The sequence below is a fragment of the Phocoena phocoena genome, chromosome 9, assembly GCF_963924675.1.
Source record: "Phocoena phocoena chromosome 9, mPhoPho1.1, whole genome shotgun sequence".
NCBI classification, from domain to species: domain Eukaryota; kingdom Metazoa; phylum Chordata; class Mammalia; order Artiodactyla; family Phocoenidae; genus Phocoena; species Phocoena phocoena.
The window spans coordinates 14,527,359-14,550,294 of NC_089227.1; the positions used below are offsets into that span (position 1 = coordinate 14,527,359).

Here is a 22,936-nt window from a genome sequence, read left to right on the forward strand (position 1 = left end):
GGTGGCCAGTCTCACGGGACCCCGTAAGTGAAATGCCGGCCAGTGGGACAGGTCTGCTTGTCAGCCAGCCTCTTTGCAGCAGGCCTGGCCACCAAGTTCCAGGGCAACCTGGTGATTTATGAGCCCCAGACTCCTGGGGTATGAGATGGACCCTCCCTGTGGAGTTAGGGTGGGAGAATGCTCCAAAGTGGAAAGATGGGGGCCGGGCCCATGCAGCTCCTGTTCCAGGGGTGTGCTGCTTGGATGGCACTGCTAGCGGTAGCTGATTCCCACAACCAGAGGGTGATCTAAAAAATTCCAAGAAAGGTGCTCAAAAGCGTGGGGACCCCTTGAGAGGCAGGGCTAGGGGCAGGGTCCCTTCTTGCCTATCTTCCTGTCAAATAGCAGTGAGGAAGAAAAGATGGCTTGTTTTTGGATTTTTTTTTCATAGCAGATACCCCAACTATTTGGTCTAAATCTTTTCCTGACAATGACGTCACATATTTTCTCTCTTTGATATAGCTTTCTTGTTTACGAATCCAAAGGGATTATCTTCTGAACAGCCCAGCTTGTTTCTCGAAGCCCTCCTGTCACCCTGATGTGCGGGAAGGCAAGACATCAGCACAGCCTTTAAATCGTGTGACCGTCGGGATCACGTCAGCACTATTTACTTTGCTACTCTTAGATCTCCGTTCTCCAGCCTAAAGCTGCATCTTACATTTTAAGTTCGTGAAATAAACCTCTTTTTCCTAGCCAATCAAACTTAAATAGATTTTTCAACTTGCAAAATACGTTCACGAGACAGCCCTTTTTCATCTCCTCAATCCTGATGGGGCCAGACTGCGATTATTTACATGTGCGTCACTGGCTTCCTGGGTGTCTGTAACCTGCTTTTAAATACCGCCCTGGCTTTTCTTTTCAATGTAGCATATTTCTGGACCAGCTGCTTCTACTTTCAGTTGATATTTTTTTTCAAAGTAAACATGTTAACATTCTTTGAAGACAGAAAGAATTAATAAGATGAAAATCGGAAAGAGGAAAAAATAGTGCTTTTCAAGCCCAGAGTCAGTCAGTATGGGTTGAAATTTATTTCTTTACATATGGATATACAATAGTTGAAAAGTCTAGCATTATTCTCCTTAATTGCCTTTGTACCTTTGTGGAAAATTAGTTGTCCATATGTGTATAGTTCTGTTTCTGGACTGGTTTTCCATTGATCTTTTTGCTTAGGTTTATGCCAAGTACCACACCATCTTGATGACTGTCCCTTTATACTGTCTTGAAACTAGATAGGGTTAGTCCTTCAACTTTGTTATTCTTTTTCAGAGTTGTTTCCGCTAGTCTAGGTTCTTTGAGTTTCCATATGAATTTTAGAATCAATTTGTAAGTTTCTACAAACTTTTGGGACATTGTATTCGATTTCTAGGGCTGTCGTAATAAAGCACCACAAATAGCGTGGCTTAAAGTAACAGGCGTTTATTCTCTCACAGTTCTGCGGCTAGAAGTCCAAGATCAAGGTGTCAGCAGGGCCGTGTTCCCTCTGAAAGGCTCTGGGGGAGGATTCTTTCTTGCACCTCTAATTTCTCTTGGTTGCTGGCAATCCTTGGTGTTCATTGGTGTGTAGACCCATCATTCCACTCTCTGCCTCTGTCATCACACTGCATTTTCCCTGTGTGTCTGTGTGCTCTGTATCTTCACATGGCATTGTCTTTGTGTCTTTATATCCAGAATTCCCTTTTCTTATAAGGACACCAGCTATTGCATTAAGGCCCATCCTAATCCAGTACGATCTCATGTTATTTTTATTACATCTGCAAAGAACCTATTGCCAAATAAGGTCACATTCAAAGGTTTCTGATGGACGTGAATTTTACAGGGGACTGGGTGGGCACAGTATTCAACCCAATACAGATGATTGGAATTGCATTGATTCTGTAGATCAATTTGGGGAGCATTAACATCATAATAATATTGAGTTGTCTGACCCATAAACACAGTATATCTCTCCCTTTATTAAGATCTTTAACTTATCTTTGCTTTGTTTTGTAGTATTCAGTATACAAGCATTTCACATCTTTTGTTGGGTGGTTTACCCCTAAGTATTTTGTATTTTTAGTGTGACTGTAAATCATATTTTAAAAATTTCAGTTTCTGGGTTTTTATACTGTTATATGTAAATATAACTGATTTTTGTATATTGCTGCTGTATCCTGCAGCCTTGTTAAACTCAATATTAGTTCCTTAGCTTTTTTGCAGATTTCACTGGATTTTCTATATAGGTGATTGTATCTTCTGTGAATAAAGATAGTATTATTTCTTCCTTTCTAAATTGGATGCCCTTTATTTCTTTTTCCTGCCTTATTTCACTGTCTAGTACTGCTAGTATAATGTCGAAAAGAAGTGGTGAAGAAGTTGTCCTTGCCTTGATCTTAGGGGAAAAGCGTCCAGTCTTTTGTTATTAAGCATGATGATAGCTGTAGGTTTTTGTAGATACTCTTTATCAGGTTGAGGAAGTTGACTTTTTTACCTACCTTGTTCAGAGTTTTGGACAGGACTGGAGGTGGATTTTTTCAAATACTTTCTCTACACTATTAAGATGATCATATGAGTTTTCTTTTTTAATTTGTTAATATGATGAATTATATTCATTGGTTTTCACATGGTAAATCAATCATGCATTCCTCAGGTAAATTCCATTTGGTCATGATGCATTATACTTGTATACATAATTCTATTCAATTTGCCAAAACTTTTTCTAGAGTTTTTCTGTCTATATTCATGAGGTTTATTAGTTCGCAGGGTGTTTTTTTAAAACAACATCTTTGTCTGATTTTAGTACCAAGGTAATGCTTGCCTCATAGAATGACTTGCGAAGTATTCCCTCATCTTCGATTTTCCAGGAAAGATTACATGGGACTGGTATTTTTTCTTCTGTAAATATGTGGTTGAATTCACCAGAGAAGCCATCTGGGCCTGAAGGGTTGTGATTACTATTATTATTATTATTAATGGACAAATGTCTTAAACTACAAATGTAATTCCTTTAATCGATATAGAGCAATTCAAGTCATTTCTTTTTGAGTAAGCCTTGGGAGTTTGTGTTTCTTAAGAAATTTGTCTGTTTCTTCTGAGTTGTCAAATGTATTGGAATAAAGTGGTTCATAATATTTCCTTAATATTCTTCCTAATGTCTGTGACTCTGCCCCCACTCTCATTTCTTTTTCTTTTTTAAAAATTTTTTATTTATTTTTGGCTGCCTTGGGTCTTCGTTGCTGCATGCGGGCTTTCTCTAGTTGTGGTGAGCGGGGGCTACTCTTCGTTGCAGTGCGTGGGCTTCTCATTGCGGTGGCTTCGCTTGTTGTGGAGCCTGTGCTGTAGGCGCACAGGCTTCAGTGATTGTGGCTCGCAGGCTCTAGAGTGTAGGCTCAGTAGTTGTGGCGCACAGGCTTAGTTGCTCCACGGCATGTGGGATCTTCCTGGACCAGGGCTCCAGCCCATGTCCTGTGCATTGGCAGGCGGATTCTTAACCACTGTGCCACCAGGGAAGCCCCGTCATTTCTGATATCGATAATTTGTGCACTTTCTCTGTCTTCTTTTTACCCTTGATCAGTCTGGCTAGAGAATTTTATTAGCCTTCTCAAAGATTAAAACTATCTTTTTGACTTTATTGATATTCATATTTTCTCTCTCTTTCTTGTCTTCTATTTCATTAATTTCCACTTTGATCTGTATAATTTTCCCCATTTTTATTTAGGGTTTTATTTGCTGTGTGTATTTTTTTCACCTGAGTAGAGGCTGAGGTTTACTAATTTGAGACCTTTCTTCTTTTCTTAAATAGGGCTTTAGTGCTATAAATTTCCCCCCAAGTACTGCTTTAGTAGCATCTCACAAATTTTGTTGTGCTGTTTTTATTTTTGTTCAGTTCAGAGTATTTTCTAATTTCCACTATGATTTCTTCAACTCATCAGGTTATTAATAAAGTGTTAATTTTGTCCACATATTGGAGGATTTTCCAGAGATAATTATGTTACTGATTTCTAACTTAATTCCAATGAACTCAGAGAACATACTTTATATGACTTGAATATTTTTAAGTATATTGAGACCTGTTTTATGCCTCTGGAATATCATCTACCATGTTCCATGTTTCATGTGTACACAGAAAGAAGATGTACTCTGTTACTGTGTGGAATGCTAAGCGTGAATTAGGTCATATTGGGTCATAGTGTTACCTATGTCTTCTGTAACCTTGTTTATTTTCTCTCTACTTGTTCTACTATTAAAAATTAACTATTGAAATTTCTTCTACAAAATTATGCATTTTTCTCTTTCGTTTTGCTGCTTTCTTGGTTCTTGCTTCCTGTATTTTGAAGCTCTGTAATTGAATGTACAAATGTTTGGGAATTGACTCCTTTTTATATCGGGAAATTACCTTCTTTATCCCTGATAATACTTTTTGATATGAAATATACTTTGTTTGACGTTAATATAACTATTCTAGCTTTCTTTTTGTTAAGTTGGCATCCTATATCTTTTTCCATCCTTTTACTTTTAACTGTTTGTGTCTCTATATTTAACGTTAGTTTCTTGTAGGCAGTATCTAGTTGAGTCTTGCTCTTTTTAAATTCAACCTGACAATCTCTGCCTTTCATTATATTATATAGACCAATTTCATTCAAGGTGATTATCATATGGTGAAGTCTAAATCTAGCACCTTGATTTTTTTCTTCTATTATCTCATCTGTTTTAACCCTTCCACCTCATTTTTCTTTTGGATTAATCCATCATTTTTATTACTCTCCTTTATTTCTTTTGTTTATTAGCTTTAACTTATTATTTTGTTACTTTAGTGGTTGCTTTAGGGCTTAAATAACTTATCACAGTCTACCTCCAAACAGTAGTATACCATTTCAGGTATAGTGTAAAAACCTCACAATATTATACTTACATTTCTTCCCTTCTGGTTTTTGTGCTCTTTTTTCATGGAGTTTACTTTTTAATGTGAAGTAACCTCACATTACTTTATTATTTTTTAAACAATCAATTATCTTTTAAGGAGATTTAATAATGACTAAAGTCATATGTTCTTACCTATGTAGTTACAATTTCTGATGCTCTTCACTCCTTTATGTGGATCCATCTTTCCATGTGATAGCATTTCTTCCGCCTGAAAAATGTTCTTTCACATTAGTTCTAGGGCAGATCTGATGGTGATAAATTCTCTCTGTTTTTGTATGTCTGAAAAAACTCCATCTCATTTTTGTGTTTTAAAAATAGTTTCAAGAGGCACAGAATTCTAGGTTGGCAGTTTCTTCCTCTCGGTACTTCAAAGATATTGATTCTCTGTCTTCTTGCTTGCATTATTTCTGGTGGTAAATCTTCTGTTATTCTTATGTCATTCCTTGTAAGTGACATGTCTTTTTTTTTTTTTTGCGGTACGCGGGCCTCTCACTGTTGTGGCCTCTCCCATTGCGGAGCAGAGGCTCCGGACGCGCAGGCTCAGCGGCCATGGCTCACGGGCCCAGCTGCTCCGCGGCATGTGGGATCTTCCCAGACCGGGGCACGAACCCGTGTCCCCTGCATCAGCAGGCGGACTCTCAACCACTGCGCCACCAGGGAAGCCCCAGTGACATGTCTTTTTTTGCCTGGCCACTTTTAAGAATTTCTTTTTAATGCTAGTGTCGAGAAATTAGTTATGATGGGCCCAGGTGTGCTCCATGTGTCTCCCATCCTCTTTGGCCAGTGGCTGCACAAAGCTTGTACTTTTCATGGTGAATGGCAGGAATCCAAAGAAAACAAGTCAACCATGCAAGCACATTTCAAGCCTTTGCTTGCATTATGTTCACTAACATCCCTTGGCCAAAGCATGACGCATGGTCACCCCCAAGTCAAGGCATAAGGAAGTGAACTCCATCTGTCATGAGGCCAGGGCAGGGCTAAGCATAAGGATTATGCTCAATTGTACACTATATTGGAGGAAGTCCAGTACCTTAATTGTAAACTTAAGATGTCCTTAGCAGAAGACACTTCATGAAATACAGCATAGAAGGTTATTATAATTGGTAGTTATTTCCCATTGGATATTTCTCCTCAGTGTGGTTTCACATCTAGTCTCCTTTCTTAGGTACACATCCCAGGTCATCTCTTCTAGACTTTGGATGGTAAAACAGTAGTTGGGATCAAGCTCCCAAAAAGCTCAAGAATGTTGGGACCGCATCAGATCTACTCCAGTGGTGATGCAGGTGTGAGGAATGAGAAAAGACTGGTTTTCTTTTGTTATGTTAAGGGAGGTTACATGTCACTATGTTTAGACATGGAATGACAGCATTGTGAGTACTTCCGTGCCCCTTTATAAAGGAATACTGCATAAACAGGCAACCCTTTTTTGCTCTTTTTGTAGCTCTATTAAATTACTCTTTGATTATGAGTGCCTGAAGGGATAACTGTCAAGTTTAAGGGAGAAAAACCAAATAGAGATTGAGCCTGAAGAAGCCAGTTACACATTTTGAAGGCAGGCAAACTGGTATGATGAATATTTGATGACAGTAATTTTACACAGACATCATTACTAAGAGTAGTAACAATATGGCTTCCATTTCCATTTTGAGTATCACTAATATATTATATTCAGTGCATTTCTTGTCTTTATTACTCATGGTAGTCTTACTAGGTATTATTATTCTCATTTTATGTGTGAAGAAATGGAGGCTCAAAGAAGCTGAATTAACTGCCCAGTGAGAGACAGCAAGCAAGTGGCAAAATTGGGGTGCAAACCCAGATTTATTTCAATGAAAGTCAAAGCATAATTGACTAATTTTTTAAATCCTTTATCTCTAAATTCCCATTTGAGCTTCCTTAAGGGGATCTCTTTGGCTCCTAAGGGACCAATGGACATGTTTGTGTGGCCTCAATTTTTCTGGAGAACAAGAAGAATGTCAAGCATTCCTTTGCACATCTCAGGGTTCCCTAAGATGTGGGACGGGGTCTCTGCAGCAGCCTGGAATAGCATTGGAGTCACAGGACGGTAGATAACCTGGTTCAGCCCATTCTCTTCATCTCCAAATGGGAAAATGATGCCTCTTGAAAATGATCTACCTCTTGATTTTTTTTTTAAGGATTCGCAGCACAGGTTAAATGCAGTTTGGGGAATACAGTAAAGTAATTCTTTAAAGACAACAAAGTGCGTTCCTGTGAGTTAATGTTCATATGTGTCAAGTTGTTAGAGCAGTATGCATCCTAAATGTAATTTAAGTGTTTGCAAAATCTTAAAAATATAACTTGTACCAGTATACAATTGATGAAAAACAAAACTCATGCAGATTTTGAGTAGGGGCTGAGGGAACCTGTTGACAGTTTTGTGATCGTCATTATTAAAGAAAGAGAGATCTCAGAAGATCATTATCCTTGTCAAATTTAAAAGTATATGTGAGGAATAACTGTGCTGCAAAATAGATAATTCAAGACTAACAGCAGGATATATAAGCAGATTTCCTCCTACAAGGAGTGTGGATATGCTAAAAAAATGTATTATCTGTTCTGCCCCCAGACTTTTCATACATTTCCGGATTTTTAAGTTTTATGTCTATGATCAACATTAATTAAAATAACTCCTGTTTAAATTTTGTCTCTAAACACCTCTATTTTTATATAATACTTTATCCATTGTGCCCTTTCAATTTCTAGGCAATAGATGGTCAGAATTGAAGCTTATATCAAATACCAAACGTATGTAACTTGAATTGCTTGAAAACTGACCCCAATTCTCTCCACTGTGGTACAGTTTCTGAGGGCTTATTTCAGCTTTGACCTTTACTGTGTAACCTGAGTCTGGGTTAGACCAACTTCAAGGCCACGCTATGTCATGATCTCACAGTAAATGTGCATTGCTGGTACAGTGGTAAGCATAGCTGCCTTCCACAGTAAATGAACTAATGTTAGTGCTCAGTATTATAATTTTTTTTTTTGCGGTACGCGGGCCTCTCACTGTTGTGGCCTCTCCCATTGCGGAGCAGAGGCTCCGGACGCGCAGGCTCAGCGGCCATGGCTCACGGGCCCAGCCGCTCCGCGGCACGCGGGATCCTCCCGGACCGGGACACGAACCTGCGTCCCCTGCATCGGCAGGCGGACTCCCAACCACTGCACCACCAGGGAAGCCCTATAATTATTTTTGCTATTGTTATAACAGTACTTTCATTCTCTGTTTGGTTTTCTTTCTAATCTAAAAATGTTCTTGGGGTAGGAGCTCATTCTGCATTGAAAACTGGGGGATGTGTTTTTCTCTCTTTCGCTCCCTCATAAACACAGTTGGGACAAACAGCATTATGGATGAAGAGTGGATCACATGATAACTGAAACCAGGGGTGGGGCACCTCTGAGGGGAAGAGGCAGGTGGGGTGAGATCACAGTAGACAACAATCCCTGCCTTTTTTTTTTTTTTTTAATAAATTTATTTATTTATTGGCTGCGTTGGGTCTTCGTTGCTGCGCGTGGGCTTTCTCTAGCTGCGGCCAGCGGGGGCTACTCTTCGTTGCGGTGCACGGGCTTCTCATTGTGGTGGCTTCTCTTGTTGCGGAGCACGGGCTCTAGGCACACAGGCTTCAGTCGTTGTGGCTCACAGGCTCTAGAGCACAGGCTCAGTAGTTGTGACTCACAGGCTTAGTTGCTCTGCGGCATGTGGCATCGTCCCGGACCAGGGCTCGAACCTGTGTCCCTTGCGTTGGCAGGCGGATTCTAAACCATTGCGCCACCAGGGAAGTCCCCCTTACTTTTTAAATCTTAGCTTCCTAGGGGGCATCACAGCAGTGGGTAACTGTAACGGGTCCAAGCCTTAGCCCATCTTATCTACTTGTTCCTCTGTAAATCTTGACCTGAGTTTTCTGAGCTGGCAGAGAAGGAGATTCCTTGGATCTTGGTGGCTTTAGGATACATTTCTCAGATATTCTCTTTGTTGCCTGGACTTGGAGCTGAACAAAGGATAAGAACTGGAGCCTGGGCCATGTACCTGAGCATCTTAGGTGATACTTGGCTGGAGGTGGTTATTTCACCTCTCATCATACATAAGTAGTGACTCTGGGAGCCCATGGATGAGCCAGCTAAGTGGTAAACTATCAAAGCGTGCTTTGGGGTATCAGCTGAAATTGGAGGGTTATACATGGAATAGATCATGAAGTCTGATCAGATTTAAGCTCGTGCATGTTTTGTTTTGTTTTAACAGAATGAAGTCCCTGAGGTGAAGAAAGAGGAGACATTGTTGGATCTGGACTTTGATCCTTTCAAGCCCGACATGCCCTCTGCGGGTTCTGCTGGAGTAACCCACTCACCGATGTCGCAGGTACCAAGTGGATTTTTGGATGTTTGGGGCTGATATTTCATAAACTTTAACAAGCTCAGTAAGGCATTCCGCTGACCCCTCTCCCTTTCACGTGACTATTGACTTTTCTTTTCAGTTGATGAATATTTCCTAATGGGAAGGAAGGGTAGAAAGAGGACTTGATCACTGTCAATTATTCTCAACCTCCCCTACCATTAGCTTTCTCTACCCGCAGAGCTGGGATAACATACATTCCAGTTTGCCAGGAATCATCCATCTCAGAATGGTAATCCACAGAACCACATTTGTACTCGGAAGTGTCCAGGGTTGGATGATACATTTTATGGCTTCCCAAGATAAGACTGTTTCTTTGGGCTTGGGGTTTAATCTTCTTACTGTTTTCTCTACTTTCCTTCCTCATACTTTGCAAATTAAGGCATGTTTCAAATCACCATGAGATTTTGCCCCAAAAGGAATTCGTTTTCAGTATTGATAGTTCTGAAATGATGATGGTGATGATGGCCTATGTGTTCTTGATCATGGCTTGATGCAGAGTTGGCCTTGCTTATCCAAGCTTACCCCTGCTCATGACTTCCTCCCCCTCAACATTTTCCCCATTTCAGTAGTTACTATGATCTCATTGTCTATCAGGGGGATACTGGTGGTGGATGCTGTCATGACCTGTGGGTGATTCCACTAGAATATAGCTACTTCACAGTTGTCTCTGCTCATGGAAGGAAGTTAACTCAGAATTTTTGCTACCCGGGAATTGTTTATGTCAGTAGTTTCGATGTGGTCGGGGCCTCACATTTGAGTTTGGGGAAAATCCAAGGATGCTACAATGTGCTTCAAATGAATGAATCACGGTGTATTGCAACACTCAGTTTAGGAAGTGAGACCCAGCTCAACTTCCTGGTCATGAAGCCTTCCTGATACAGTAAACCACTGGGGCACAGACAGCTCACTGTGACCCTCAATAAATAAAACTCCTCTTCAATCCATATTTTGTTCCAGAATGTTATTGGATTTCTGCAGGCCTCCAGGTTGTGCTATTGGAATAAAATAAAAATCTGAGACATCCATAAAGCAGGCAATTAAGTAGATTAGACACTAGTCGGAAAGGTACTTTGCCAAAAAAAAAAAAAAAAAGGGTCTCTTAGATGAATGTTTCAGAAAGTTCTATTAATTCCCTTTTAAGATATTCGTGATGTGCCTTAGAATATTAAGGGCTCCAAGAAGTCCTACAATTTAAAAAAACTGCTTAGATTTGTTTAACTTAGGGTTTCCCAACTTTGTTTGACCCCAGAAATCTGTTTTAATGAAACGGTCTTAACATTCATGGGAATGGCCTCTAAAACTCACTTTGGAAAATGCTGATGTAGTCATTGTCAGCAAGTTTGACGATTCTATCCTGGTGGCCAAGCAAAGCGGAAAATGAATGTACGTATCATTCAGAACAGCTCCTTTCCAGAGCTTTCCCATTGTATAGAAAGCCAGCAGAATTCAAGGGACTTCTGCTGCCTTCCCCTCCAACATTTATTACTTCAGTGGCAGGAAGAAAGTTTCCACAGTGGCTGCTGTGATGATCTCTGCAAGTCTGACTCAGGAGAGAAACCTCTTCTCTATCAGTTTATGATTAAAAGAAGCCATGAATCATGGAAATTAAGGCTAAGAGATTCTTTCAGAATTCAACAAACAAACAAAAAATAACCTTGGTGATATCTTCAAAGGTCTCAGTTTCTGGAGGAAATGTATTACTGCCATCAGGGCAAGCTGTGTGTGCCCCTCTATCCTTCCCTCGGGCCAGGTGATTAACTGCTCTGACTTCCCAGTGACTGTAATTGAATCACCTCACCGCAGAGTTGTCCTGTGATCCAGCGCTAACCACATCTCTCCTCTTTGGCTGAGAAGAAACGTCTAGGCTGAGATAACAAAAAGCACAGAGCTGTTAGAATCTGCTACCTTCTCTCCCCTTCACTCAAAATGCTCTCCCTTCCCCATCGCCTGACCCCGTGTTTTTTATTTTATTTTATTTTATTTTGAGATCCAGAGTTTTGCTTTATTAGACATCTGTGAAGACAGTTTGCAGATACAGTCAGATTGTGAATTGCTGCCAAGTTCTGTGAAGTTTGAATTTATAGTGAACAAGACCCCAGTGGCTGTTATTTTAGAATCTATTTCCATATTCCAAGCAGATGAGACATGTGATGTTTATGGCCAACAGCTTTCATACTAGTCATCCACTTCAGCCATTTCCCAGCATAAATATGCAGCTTAATCACAGCTACTTCATCTCTACAATGTGTGATTCGATCTTCAACTAATAATGCATTCTGACTCCTATTTATATAGGTGCATGCAGTTAACCAGACCTGGACTCTAACAGCTAAACTTGATCTAAATAGCATTCTAGGGGTAGGGCAGGCTCTGTAATCCGGACTCATCTTAGCCATCTGACCCCATGTTTTAATTTGTGTTCTTGCTGCTCACAGAACACCTCACCTTGTGATCTCTGCAGTGTCCACACGAGCTAACACATCCTTTCATGATCGGAAGGAGTGATAAACACGTTTCCCGTTGCTGCCTTCCTTTGGAGAAAATACCTGTTCTGTCTGCGTTATGCGGGGATGTGTAGGAGCTTCTAGGAGCTGTGATTCTTAAGGGGCTGTGAAGCAAGAAAGCATCAACCATTTGGAGAATCAGAAAATGCATATAAGGTGCAGAAGGAGTCCAAGTACCAATAACTGGCTTTCAGTGGAGCTGTTCTACACTTAGTCGTTCTACAAGTGGGTGCTAACCCAGAGACCGACCAGGCTGCCCAGAGCTGCAGGGTGGGACCATTAGAGGAGGTCTGGACCAACTGCGGTGGGGGGGGGGGGTTTCAGCTGCAACCACAGGGCCCATCTTCTGTGTAGTACAGAACCCAAACCAGACATCCATAATCCCGTCTGGAAAGTGTCCTATTCTTCAGATGTGAGTACCAGGCTCTCTTAATTTTCTGTTCACATTTAGAGATTCAAAATAAGTGCTCAAACATGGATCTATTCTAGTCACAAAGACATGAGCAGAAAAGGAGGTAGTCTTAGCTGTAATTCTGAGTCACAAAAGAAATAAGAAAGTGTTCCCCACTTTCCCCACACAGTGGAAGTTATTTAAACCATCTGGATTCATTCCCCAGGATCAATAAGCTTCATAATTAAAATGCCAGTAGTAAGTGTAATTCACCCATGTCTTAGGGGGCACCCTGCTAATTTGCACGATTGCCAATTAATCGAGCTGTGTGTTATCGTCTAATTCAACATACTGAAGAACTATTTTTCTGGAATTCATTTACCATTAACAGGTCATCGTCTTGAATTTGGTAAGGCGGGGTGGGGAGAGGAAAGAGCATTAGCGATGGTTAGGACCTGCATTTCCTCAAAGATGTGATAAACTCTAATTTCTGGACATCTTGTTTACTTCATTTTAATGTGTGTGTGTGTGTGTGTGTGTGTGTGTGTGTGTGTGTGTTAATGTAAACCCATTCATCACAGTTCAGATATAGTTTTCACTCACAGAACAAAAAGCAGATTGACTAGACCTATGCTATCCAATATGGTAGCCACTAGCCACATGTGGACATTTTAAATCTAAATTAAATATAAGAATGTAAAATTTAAAGTTTGGTTCTGTTCCACTTGCACATTTCAAGTGTTCAGTAGCACATGTGACTAGTGGCTGCTGTATTGGACAGCACAGATATGGAACATTTTCATCACCAAAGAAAGTTCTGTTGGACAGTGCCTTACTAAGTGTTTCTGAAATGTTTATGATTTTATTTCAAGAACTTTTGTCACCTCCGTGTTTTTTACATGCTGGGGATTTGTCTGTTAATGGTATTTTTGTTTCTCTGTTTGCTTTCAGACATTGCCCTGGGACCTATGGACGGTAAGAGAACTAAGAACTCTGTATTTTGGTGTATCTGGATCGCTAGACATTTGGGAACCTTGTTATATTTTATTTCATCTGTGATGGAGAGAAGACCCAGATGTTTTTTGATGACAACGTAGTCCCCTAGAACAATCATCAGCTCCCTCATGATTTCTAAGCATTTACCTGCACATGGAAACAAAGGTGAGGAAAAGAATGTCAGTGCCAGACTCCTGGGTGAGCAGTAATTCAGTGTTTTGCCTTTTATGCATCCTCCTGTGATTATCGGTGGCCAGAGGAAAGTTTGTAGTGAAGGCGTGCTTATTTGTTATTGCTTATAGGATACACAAAAAGTATGGACGAGAAAATGTGAAGGACGAGCTACTCTACACAGGGAACCATTTTTTCATTATTATTTTCAATGAAGCTTATTAGTCAATGAGGATTTGAACCTCAGAGTCACACAGTCCTGGATTTGAGTCTAGACTCTAGTTCTTCCAACAATATGACTTTGAGCAACTTCTACTAAAACTCTTTAAGCCTCAGTTATTCTCATCTGTAAAATAAGGGTAATGACACCGACCTCAGAGGGTTGTGTGAGGATTAGAGATAGTATTTGTAGAATATTTAGCCCAATGTCTAGCATGTGTCAATACAAGGTAGATATTACTGCTCATGTTATGTATTCAGCTACTCTGATGTACAAGGATGAATACTTCCAGAATTTAGACTTCAGAATAAAACACAAACAGGCTGTTGTGGTGGTGACATCTGTGAAATTAAGAAAATGACTGCACCCACATAGAGCCTCACATCCCTTGGGGTAGGGCCATGGTCTGCCCCTTTCTTAGAGAAGCCCTTGGTCACGTGGTCTTAAGAAATCAACTTGAGTTCACATTTTCTTCTTTTTTAGTGGGACAGCAACAGGAAAGTTGGGTAGATTTAACTATTCATGAGCCTGGTCTTTTGAGGTGACATTGCTACTTTCTTCCCTTAAAAGAGAAAGATGACTGTCCCCTTCCCTTCCACAGGAGCTTAAAGCATCGTGGAAAGTTCTCAAGAGAAGAGCTAAAAAATGTTGAACGAAAACATCTTTTCTAGGGAGCTGGTTTTACTTGGATATTCGCAAAAAGGGATACATGGATTGACATTCAGAACACTGGAAAATTCTAGCCTCAACTTTGTGTTAATTTTTTTTAAAGATTAAGAGGACATCGCTAATTTTGGTTATTCCAATATTTCATATGTTTAGTTGGAGCTATTACACACCTTACCTTCCCTAGCTGGGAAGGGTATAGAGAGGATAAAAGTACCATCTAGAAGGAACACTGACTAATTCAGAGGACAGACCTGCTAGGAATGGTAATGATGACAAGATTGTAAGACGGAAGCTCCCTGGGCATAATAGCTGACATTTCTTGATCTTATCTCCTCAGTGTTATTTCTTTGTGTGCAGACAAGTCTCCTAGGTTGCGGGGAGAACAAGAGGAAAATCCTCCAGGCAGGCAGAGTGGTTAGTCTGTCGGATCATCTTCCATGCAAACACCACCTCAAAGGCAGAACCAAGGGCAGGATGAGTTTGGGAAAGATTTTATTCTGACACCGTATCAGAGCACACGATGCTGTGTGATTCTGTGGCTGCTCATCCTTGATCTTGCTCTGGTGTCCTCAGGCTTGCTTCTTCATTTGAAACTTTTCATTTCAGAGTCTGCTAAAGCAAATGTCATGTAATAGCCATAAAACGTCCTTGTAAATGACAGAGGCATTTTTCATGTTTCAGTCGTGTAGTCTTAGCAATAGTGGAATAAAACTCATTCCTATTATAAAACAAGTTGCAAAACTTAATATCAAACCAATAAAAGCCCAAGTCTTCAGCAGTATGTTGACTCTGGACAGCCTGGGATTTTAATGTGCTACGGAATTTTCGTCTCTTGCCTTATGAGTATGCTTATTTCTTCTTCTTTTTTTTTTTACTCATATAGACAAGCACTGATCTGGTACAACCGGTAGGTAAATATCCAGAAAATTCTGGATTTTTTTGGTATTTAGTATGCATTGTATATGTGGTATATTATCTAGAATGAGCTTTTTTTTTTTCTCATGGCATTGTTAGTCACAGATTTAGCCTTAAACCATTTAATTTAAATACTCTCTAGCTTTGTGTAACTGGTGCTACCCTACTGAAGAGCTTTGTGTTTTTCATCAGATCTTACCATGATCTATTTCATCTTATGTTTTTTTTTTTTCCTTTGCTTTTCTGCACACTCTAAAGACTGATTCTTCAAAAAGTCTTTCGCTGTGTAACCTGATCATGGAGGAACCCCCAGACAGTGGGTTGACCGAAGAAATTCAAAGATCTCAGATTGATTTAGGTGCAATTATTTGGGGCCCTGATGCTAGTACAGACAGTGTCAGCCAGGAAATTACCCAAGGTGGGTCGCAGGAAGACTCTGCATGTCTCTCCAAAGCAGAGCAGGAACTGGGATTTTCCACCGGAATACTTCCTGCTGCTGGCTGGCACACTGTAGCTGGACAGGGTGAGCATGTTCTGGGGCCAGCCGCTCCATGTGAAGAAGAACAAATGCCCCCAAATCCCATGCCTGGTGCTGCTTGTTTGGAGATGGAGCATCCTTGCGATCTACCTGACTCAGAGATACCAGCCATGGAAACTGGTGGCCTGGTCAAAGAAAGTCAAGAAGATGTTAAAAAGTCAGAAGAAGAAGAAGGAAAACAGAAGATAGAAGATTCTGTCTGGGCAGGTGTGGAGACATATGAAAAGGTAGAGGCTGGAGCTACTGGTGTCAAGGCCCTAGAAGGGACGGAGGAATTTGAAGAGAGAGGATGTACGGGAAACAGAGTAGTAGATCTTTTTAAGACAGTAGGAAAGCAAGACCAGGAGACCTTAAAAAGCAATGAAGAGGGAACCAGGAAAGATCTAAGTGCTGGGTATAAGGAAAGTGTAAAGACCAATGAAAAGTATCTTGAGAAAACTGACATATTAGAAAAAGACGTGGAAAGTGTAGACAGAGCAGATGAGTTGAGTGACAGAGACCAAGGGCTAGATGAAGGGATTCAAGTAGTAATAAATAATTGTGAAATTATAGAGGGATCTGGAGCTAACCCTGCCAATCACACAGATATTTTGAATCTGCCTCTCCATACTGACTCTGTGTCTAATCCTGAAGATGCCAGCACAGAGGAATGGTTCTTAGCTGGAAAAAACATAAAGAGAAATTTAATCGACCCTCTTAACCATGATAAAATGTATCACTCAGCACAGGGCAGTGCATATGCTGAAGAGATGCAGTGTGAGGCTGTGTTACATGCGCCTGGAAGTAACAGAGATGGAAATCAGTCTGTTGTTTTATCGATAAAACGTGAAGCAGCAGCTCAGTCTAGGACAGATCTTAATTATGCTCTGGGAACTAATGCAAACAGAAGAGATTGGTGTTTGTGTAAGGCTGAAGATTCATTAATAGAGGAACCTGAAAGTACAGTGACTGGGAACTGTAGCCATACCATTAACTTGCCAAAAATTGCAAAACCAGACTCTTGGGGGACAGATCCAGGTCAAATCTGGCAGCCAAGCTTGGATTCAGCAGTGAATAATACGGATATATTGGAATTCTCTGGTATACCAGTTGGCCAAGCAAGTGGATTTGCCAGTTACCTTGATTCTATTAACCACTGGTCTATCAGAGATATGGGAGGCTTAGATAATTGCTGGGAACATTTAGACACAGTTGGGAGCAAGAAAGGGCTGGAGATGGACTTACTAGCAGAGGTATGTGGGGAACAGACTCAAGAGATAGCTAGACCATTGGTTGTGGGAACCTGCCAGAATGTTAGCACCGAGAGTTCCACTAGTCCCCAAGACAATGACACCAACAACTCAGATTTATCTGAAGATGAAATTGCTAACCAGAGATATGGATTGTTGTACCAAGAAATAGAGGCTGATAAAGAAGAGGTACTTACCCCAGTATGTAGTATAGACTAGCCAAAGACTTCTGTAGGTTCTGTTTTTCCTAATGTTTCTCACCGACTTCATCATCCATCACTATCTTCTCCAAGATCTGCTCATCTCCTTGACAGATTGTCATGTACCTCCTGAAATCTGTGCAAACCAAACACAAAATAGGTTGACAAAACAAACAAAAATCCCCCGGAACAACAACACAAAAAGCCGAATGGTGGTGTTGGAAACTAATGAGTGTCTACTTTACCATCCTATTTACTGTATTTATTCTTTCTACTTTCATTTTTATTGTTCAAGCACTAAAATATATAAAACAGACAGGTTTACTGTTCCCAAAGTGGTACCACCCCAGTAAAAACACATGAAATGTTTCTACCCAGGCCCATGGAAGCTATAAAATCTCCTAATAGCTGTTCATCAAAATGATGCATTTAGAGAAATACTGGAAATGCTTCCAGATTCTATAGATGGCTAAAAAAACGAGCTATTTAACCACTCATGGCTCTTGTCTGGAATCATGTTCTCATTATTGAGAAAGTGGGCTTTGGTTAACCCTGAGCCATATACCAGCAATAATTGTAAAAATAATGTTGTTCTTTTTTTTGTCAGCCTATTTAAAATAATACAATGTGGCCTTTTCCATTTCCTAAGCCTTTGCATGCACAGAAGCCTTTTGTATTATTTTAAAATTTGCAGTGGTCCTTACTTTCCCACTTGTCTAATAGACATTTACCAATCCTACAAAAGTAATGAAAAAAATAACGTACTCTGATTCCCATTTCTGTTTAGGCTTCCGGAGGTCCATTTAATGGATTCACCCAGGTAAGAAATCAATTTGCTGGCAAAATCCATCTGTTGAGAATGATGCGGGTCTGAAAATGTAGACCTCTGCTTGCTGGGATAGCATAATGTTTAAGTACGTCAGCATAAAATTTGAGCCCACTTCTTGTGAATTCAGTAATGGAGACAGTAATAGGAGCAATGTTGCAGGGCTGTTGTGAAGATTAAATGAAATGTGAACGTAGAGTTTTAGCCCAGCAGCCTAGCACATACTAAGTGCTCCTTGACTCTAGTTAGCTATTGTTAATATGATTAGCTCTACCATGGAATTCTGATGATGCCTCCACTAGAAATTAGAAGTTGTCTTTATCTGAGAGATCTCCTAGGTTCAGCTGTTGGAAAAGAGGAGATAGGATTGTTTTGAACTAATGAGATGGATCTTTAGACAATATAAGAGATTTTTAGGAGCCTCCTTCTAAATATTTATCTAAGAGTCGTACTACGCGGAACCTTATTTCTTCAGTGGTTCTTCAGGAAGGAGCCACTGGAAGATCAGAAACTGTAGGTTGGCTCTGGCCAATAAGACGTGCCACACAGTGGACTGTCCCATTCACTGTATATGTCCCAACAGATGGACGGTGTAACCCATGTGAAAGGCAGGCCACGTGGCTGTCAAGTTCATGGAATAAGTTCTGAAAACCTCTTCAAGGGAGACTTCAAATATCTGCTTGTCTGTGATGAGTGCTTTGTCTCAGAATATTAGACATGAACAATTTTGAATTTTAACATTCAGAATTTCTCCATTTAAAAGTTTGACTGCTTTCCCCCATGTTACCTATTAAAAAGAGAAAACCCACTGACTCGCACACCTACACCCAAATACAGATAACACACAAACGCACAGAGAGATGGTAACATGTCTCTTCCATAGAAAAGAACTCCTTTGAAAGATCAGGTCATGAGAATTCATTTCTTATTTTTTAAGTTTGTATTTATCACTTATAAATGCACATAGTTTAAAGAGTAACAACATTTTATAAGGTTTTTTTTTTTAATTTAAAAACTTCAGACCATCTTACATCCCCTGATTTCCTGCTTCTTAGAGGAAAATACTTTCACACCTTGTAGCAGATTCTCTGATTTCACCCCCATATGTGTGCATGACCTTCTTCTAATGCTCCTTCTTGATTTCCGAAGCATTAGCTATGGACTGATCTCTCTGGAAGATGAGGACTTAAAGCGCTTTCAACCTGCTGTGGCCACAGTTCACATCTGTCTCTGCTTCCCGTCCTTCCACTGATGTCATAGCCAGCCAGCCAATCAGTGGTGGTATTATCACGATGCTATAGACGCTCTTAGTGCTCAAGTCATGAAGTTTACATTTCCGTTTATGCCAACGTTTTGTTTTCCTTTGAGGAAATAATTGTAGGGTCTTGTTTGTTAGCATGTTGGTTTGTTTGCTTAGTTTTCTAGGTACTTATTACTGATTCAACCCCATACTCTGTAGTTACAGAAATCTCCTCTCGTTTTGTTTAAAACATTAAACATTCTTTAAGTTTCATCCTCCTGAAGGTTGAAGCTCTCCTTCTGGATGGCTCCAGTCTGACCTGGGGATTCCATGGCTACGACTTGCTGCTACGGCTATTATCACAGGGTCTCCCATCACGTCTACTGTGGGGATTGCCTTACCTGTCTTCTGTCCATCCACTCTTTTCAGGACACAAATTGTCCTCATTTGGGGCTAAATTCTTCATTTGGGTAGAGCACATCCTCCAGTAGCTTGCTGAGAAAGGTGTGCACAAGAAGCATGTATTTGTGACCTTCTCTGTTTGAAAATAATTTTGTTCCCATGTACATAATGGACTGTAAGTTTGGATATTATATTACAAGTTGTAAACTGTTATCCTTTAGAATTTTGGAGCCATTGCTCCACCCGATTCTACCTCCTAGCCTTGCCACTGAGAAATTGTCATTTTGATTCTTGATCTTTTGTAAGAAACCCTCTCTCTTTCTCTCTCTCTCTCTCTCTGCCCCCTTATGTACCCCTCCCACCTTCTTTTTCTCTTTCTCTGTGGAAGTCTGTGTAATCTTTATACCCCAGTGATTCTAGGATTTTACAATGATGTACTGTGTTCTGAGTCTATTTTCATACATTGTACTGGGCCCTTGTAATCTAACGACTGTGTGTCTTTCAGTTTGGGGAAATTTTTCTTACTGATGATTTCTTTTGCTTTCTTTTGTTTTCTCATTCTGTAACCCTTCTCTTTTTCATATGCTGGCTTCTTGAGCTTGTCTTCTAATTAATTCTTTTTCTTTGCTTTTCCCTTTTCTCTTTCTCTGCTTTCCGACTCTTCCAACAGATTTTTCACTTCTATATATATTTTTAATTTCCAAGAGCTCTTTTTGTTTACTGAATATTTGGTTTTTAATAACAACATCCTCTTCTTGTGTCATGAATACAGCATCTTCCATTATATTTCCAAGTGTATTAATAATAATAATTTTCAAAGGTCTTTTCCCCCCTGTAAAGTCTTTGTTTCTCCCACTTTTTTAAACCTATTTGGTCTCCCTTTAATATTTGAAACTTTTCTTAAATGTTTGTTAATCTTGGCTGTCTTCTCATATTTAATAAGAAGGGGACACTGAAAAGCTGAGAAACTTGTACAAGTAGGTAGAGCTCATTGAGTATGGGTATTGTTGTAGGATTCTGTTGTAGGATTATCTTTCCTGTTGAGGAATTCCTAGTGTCAGATTCTTTAGGCTTTTTTTTTTTTTTCTTGAGCTGGTCATATTTCCCTGGGAAGACTCTTCTGGTCTCCTGTCTGGATATGTGCAGGGGTGCAGGGGTACAAGCCTGGCTGCCAGTGTAATGGGAGTTGAATGGGGAAGAAGTTGGGAGAGGAGGAGCCCATGTCTAAATATTTATTATGTAAATTTTCATTTAATTCTGCTGCTTTCCTAACATGCCTGTGTGTCCCCCAGTCCAGAGACCCTCTGTTTCAGCCTCTGAAAATCTCAAGTCGGGGGTGGAAAGGGTATTGCTTGGTTTTCAGGTAGATGAGAGTGTCTCCAGGTCCAAGTACTTTTTAATAGACTTCCAGCCAGTTCCTCTGTCTTTAGCAGCATCCTAACTTCCATTTCCTGTGGTCCCCATCTTTCTAATTCTTGATCCATTGGGATTTATGAGTAATAAATTGGCTTGCTTTTTGGCATTTCTTACATCAACTTAAGGTACAGTTGTTTTTGGTTCCCCAAGTTACCTACTGTTCATTCATTTGCTTTTCAGTTTCAGAATTTTGTTGATGTTGTTTTTGTTCCCATTCTTTTTACCCTTATGGATTTATGCCTTTAAAAATTAATTTTCTTATTGTTATTTAGTTTGGATTCTGGAGGTAATTGCCTGTGTTCAATCCACCATCTTTAACCTAATGTCACTGGCTCATCTTTTCTGTTGGGGAACCGTTGATGTTTAATTCTTTTGGGATTTCTTTGGTCAGATTACCCAGGAAAGATTCTTTCAGTCTCCTGTTTGGAGGCTATAAGTCTGGCTACCTGATGAAGATTCTCCCAGAGATCACTGTTCCCTGAGATTTCCTCCACCTTGATTTTTTTAGGATTCGTATCTTGAATGAATATACTGTATACAGTTTTTAAGTTATGGCTCATAATTAACTCATAGAAGTCACACTTCAGTGAAATAGTAAGATTAAGGTTCCAACATTTTAAAACGTTTAAATTTGTAGCTTAGATCCATTAAATTCTAACTTGATGTTGATGTCCAGAGGAGAAGCTGCAGACCAAAGATGCCTCTGAAGACACTGCCCTTTACATAATGTCTCTCATCAGATCGTTGAATTCTGCTAGCTCAGGTTTCTATTTAGAATAACTGCTGGCAAAAAATTATCTCTGCATGTTTTGCTTTTCTGATTTAAAATAAAAAGAGACTAAAAAAACTTTATAATGTATTTGTTGACACAATTCATGCGAGCTAATTTATATGATACCTTTGTTGTTTTTTTTTTGGCAAATTACCTGAAACCCTAATAATTTTGAATATTCTACTTTATTCCCAATTTTCAGCCACAGGACACTACATTATTCACAATGCAGACAGACCAGAATATGATCTGTAACTTGGTAAGCTGATTTTGGTTTGTGTTTTGGGGATGTTGTTAGTTACCACCAAATGATCCAAGGTTGATCTTTGTAGGTTATTTAGAGCTTGAAATCCAGAGTGTGGTTTCTGTAGCCCCCTCTTTTCTAGAAAATGAGAAGGAGAGCTTCTGAAAAATCTCAGTGTGACTTTGAATGTGGTTACTTCTATTTATAAAGGCACAGTGATCCCAGCAAAAATCAGTCTCTTAATTACGGGCTTCAGTGGAACACAGTCTATCCATCAAGGACATGGGTGTTTCTTTTTTTTTTTTTTAATTAAAAAAGTAAATTTATTTATCTGGCTGTGTTGGGTCTTCGTTGCTGCACGCGGGCTTTCTCTAGTTGCGGTGAGCGGGTGCTACTCTTCGTTGCGGTGTGCGGGCTTCTCGTTGCGGTGTGCGGGCTTCTCATTGCGGTGGCTTCTCTTGTTGTGGAGCACAGGCTCTAGACACGCGGGCTCAGTAGTTGTGTCTCACGGGCTTTAGAGCGCAGGCTCAGCAGTTGTGGCGCACAGGCTTAGTTGCTTCCCAGCATGTGGGATCTTCCCAGACCAGGGAACGAACCTGTACATGGGTGTTTCTGAGTGACTGTACCTTATGCTACGGGACTGACGATGAAATTGCCTCGAGAATTCATGCTTGAAAGTAGATCCTTGCTTTTCCTTGAACCTGAAGCTACCTCATTTCTCATGTCCTCCCTTCATTTTGTGAGTTGTAAAAGGAAGTAATGCACAGTAGAGGTAGGATTCCTACTTTGCTGTCAAATGAGATGAGAGAATAGCTTAGCTGGGGAGTGAGGAGGCAGAAGGGTAACTCTGGGGGTTA

The 22,936-nt window shown here is 40.2% G+C and overlaps 1 protein-coding gene across 3 annotated transcripts in view; it reads left to right on the plus strand.

Moving 5' to 3' along the window:
- The window catches only part of AMPH (amphiphysin), a 189,804-nt gene that overhangs the window by 137,643 nt on the left and 29,225 nt on the right, over positions 1-22,936 (plus strand). For 2 of the 3 annotated variants that reach the window (XM_065884343.1, XM_065884345.1), the window contains exons 12-16: positions 9,194-9,310; positions 13,193-13,216; positions 15,181-15,204; positions 17,967-17,999; positions 22,038-22,094. In XM_065884343.1, coding sequence (XP_065740415.1) covers positions 9,194-9,310; positions 13,193-13,216; positions 15,181-15,204; positions 17,967-17,999; positions 22,038-22,094 — 255 coding nt within the window. The remainder of the gene's footprint in view (positions 1-9,193; positions 9,311-13,192; positions 13,217-15,180; positions 15,205-17,966; positions 18,000-22,037; positions 22,095-22,936) is intronic. The other variant, XM_065884344.1, reaches the window with a different exon arrangement.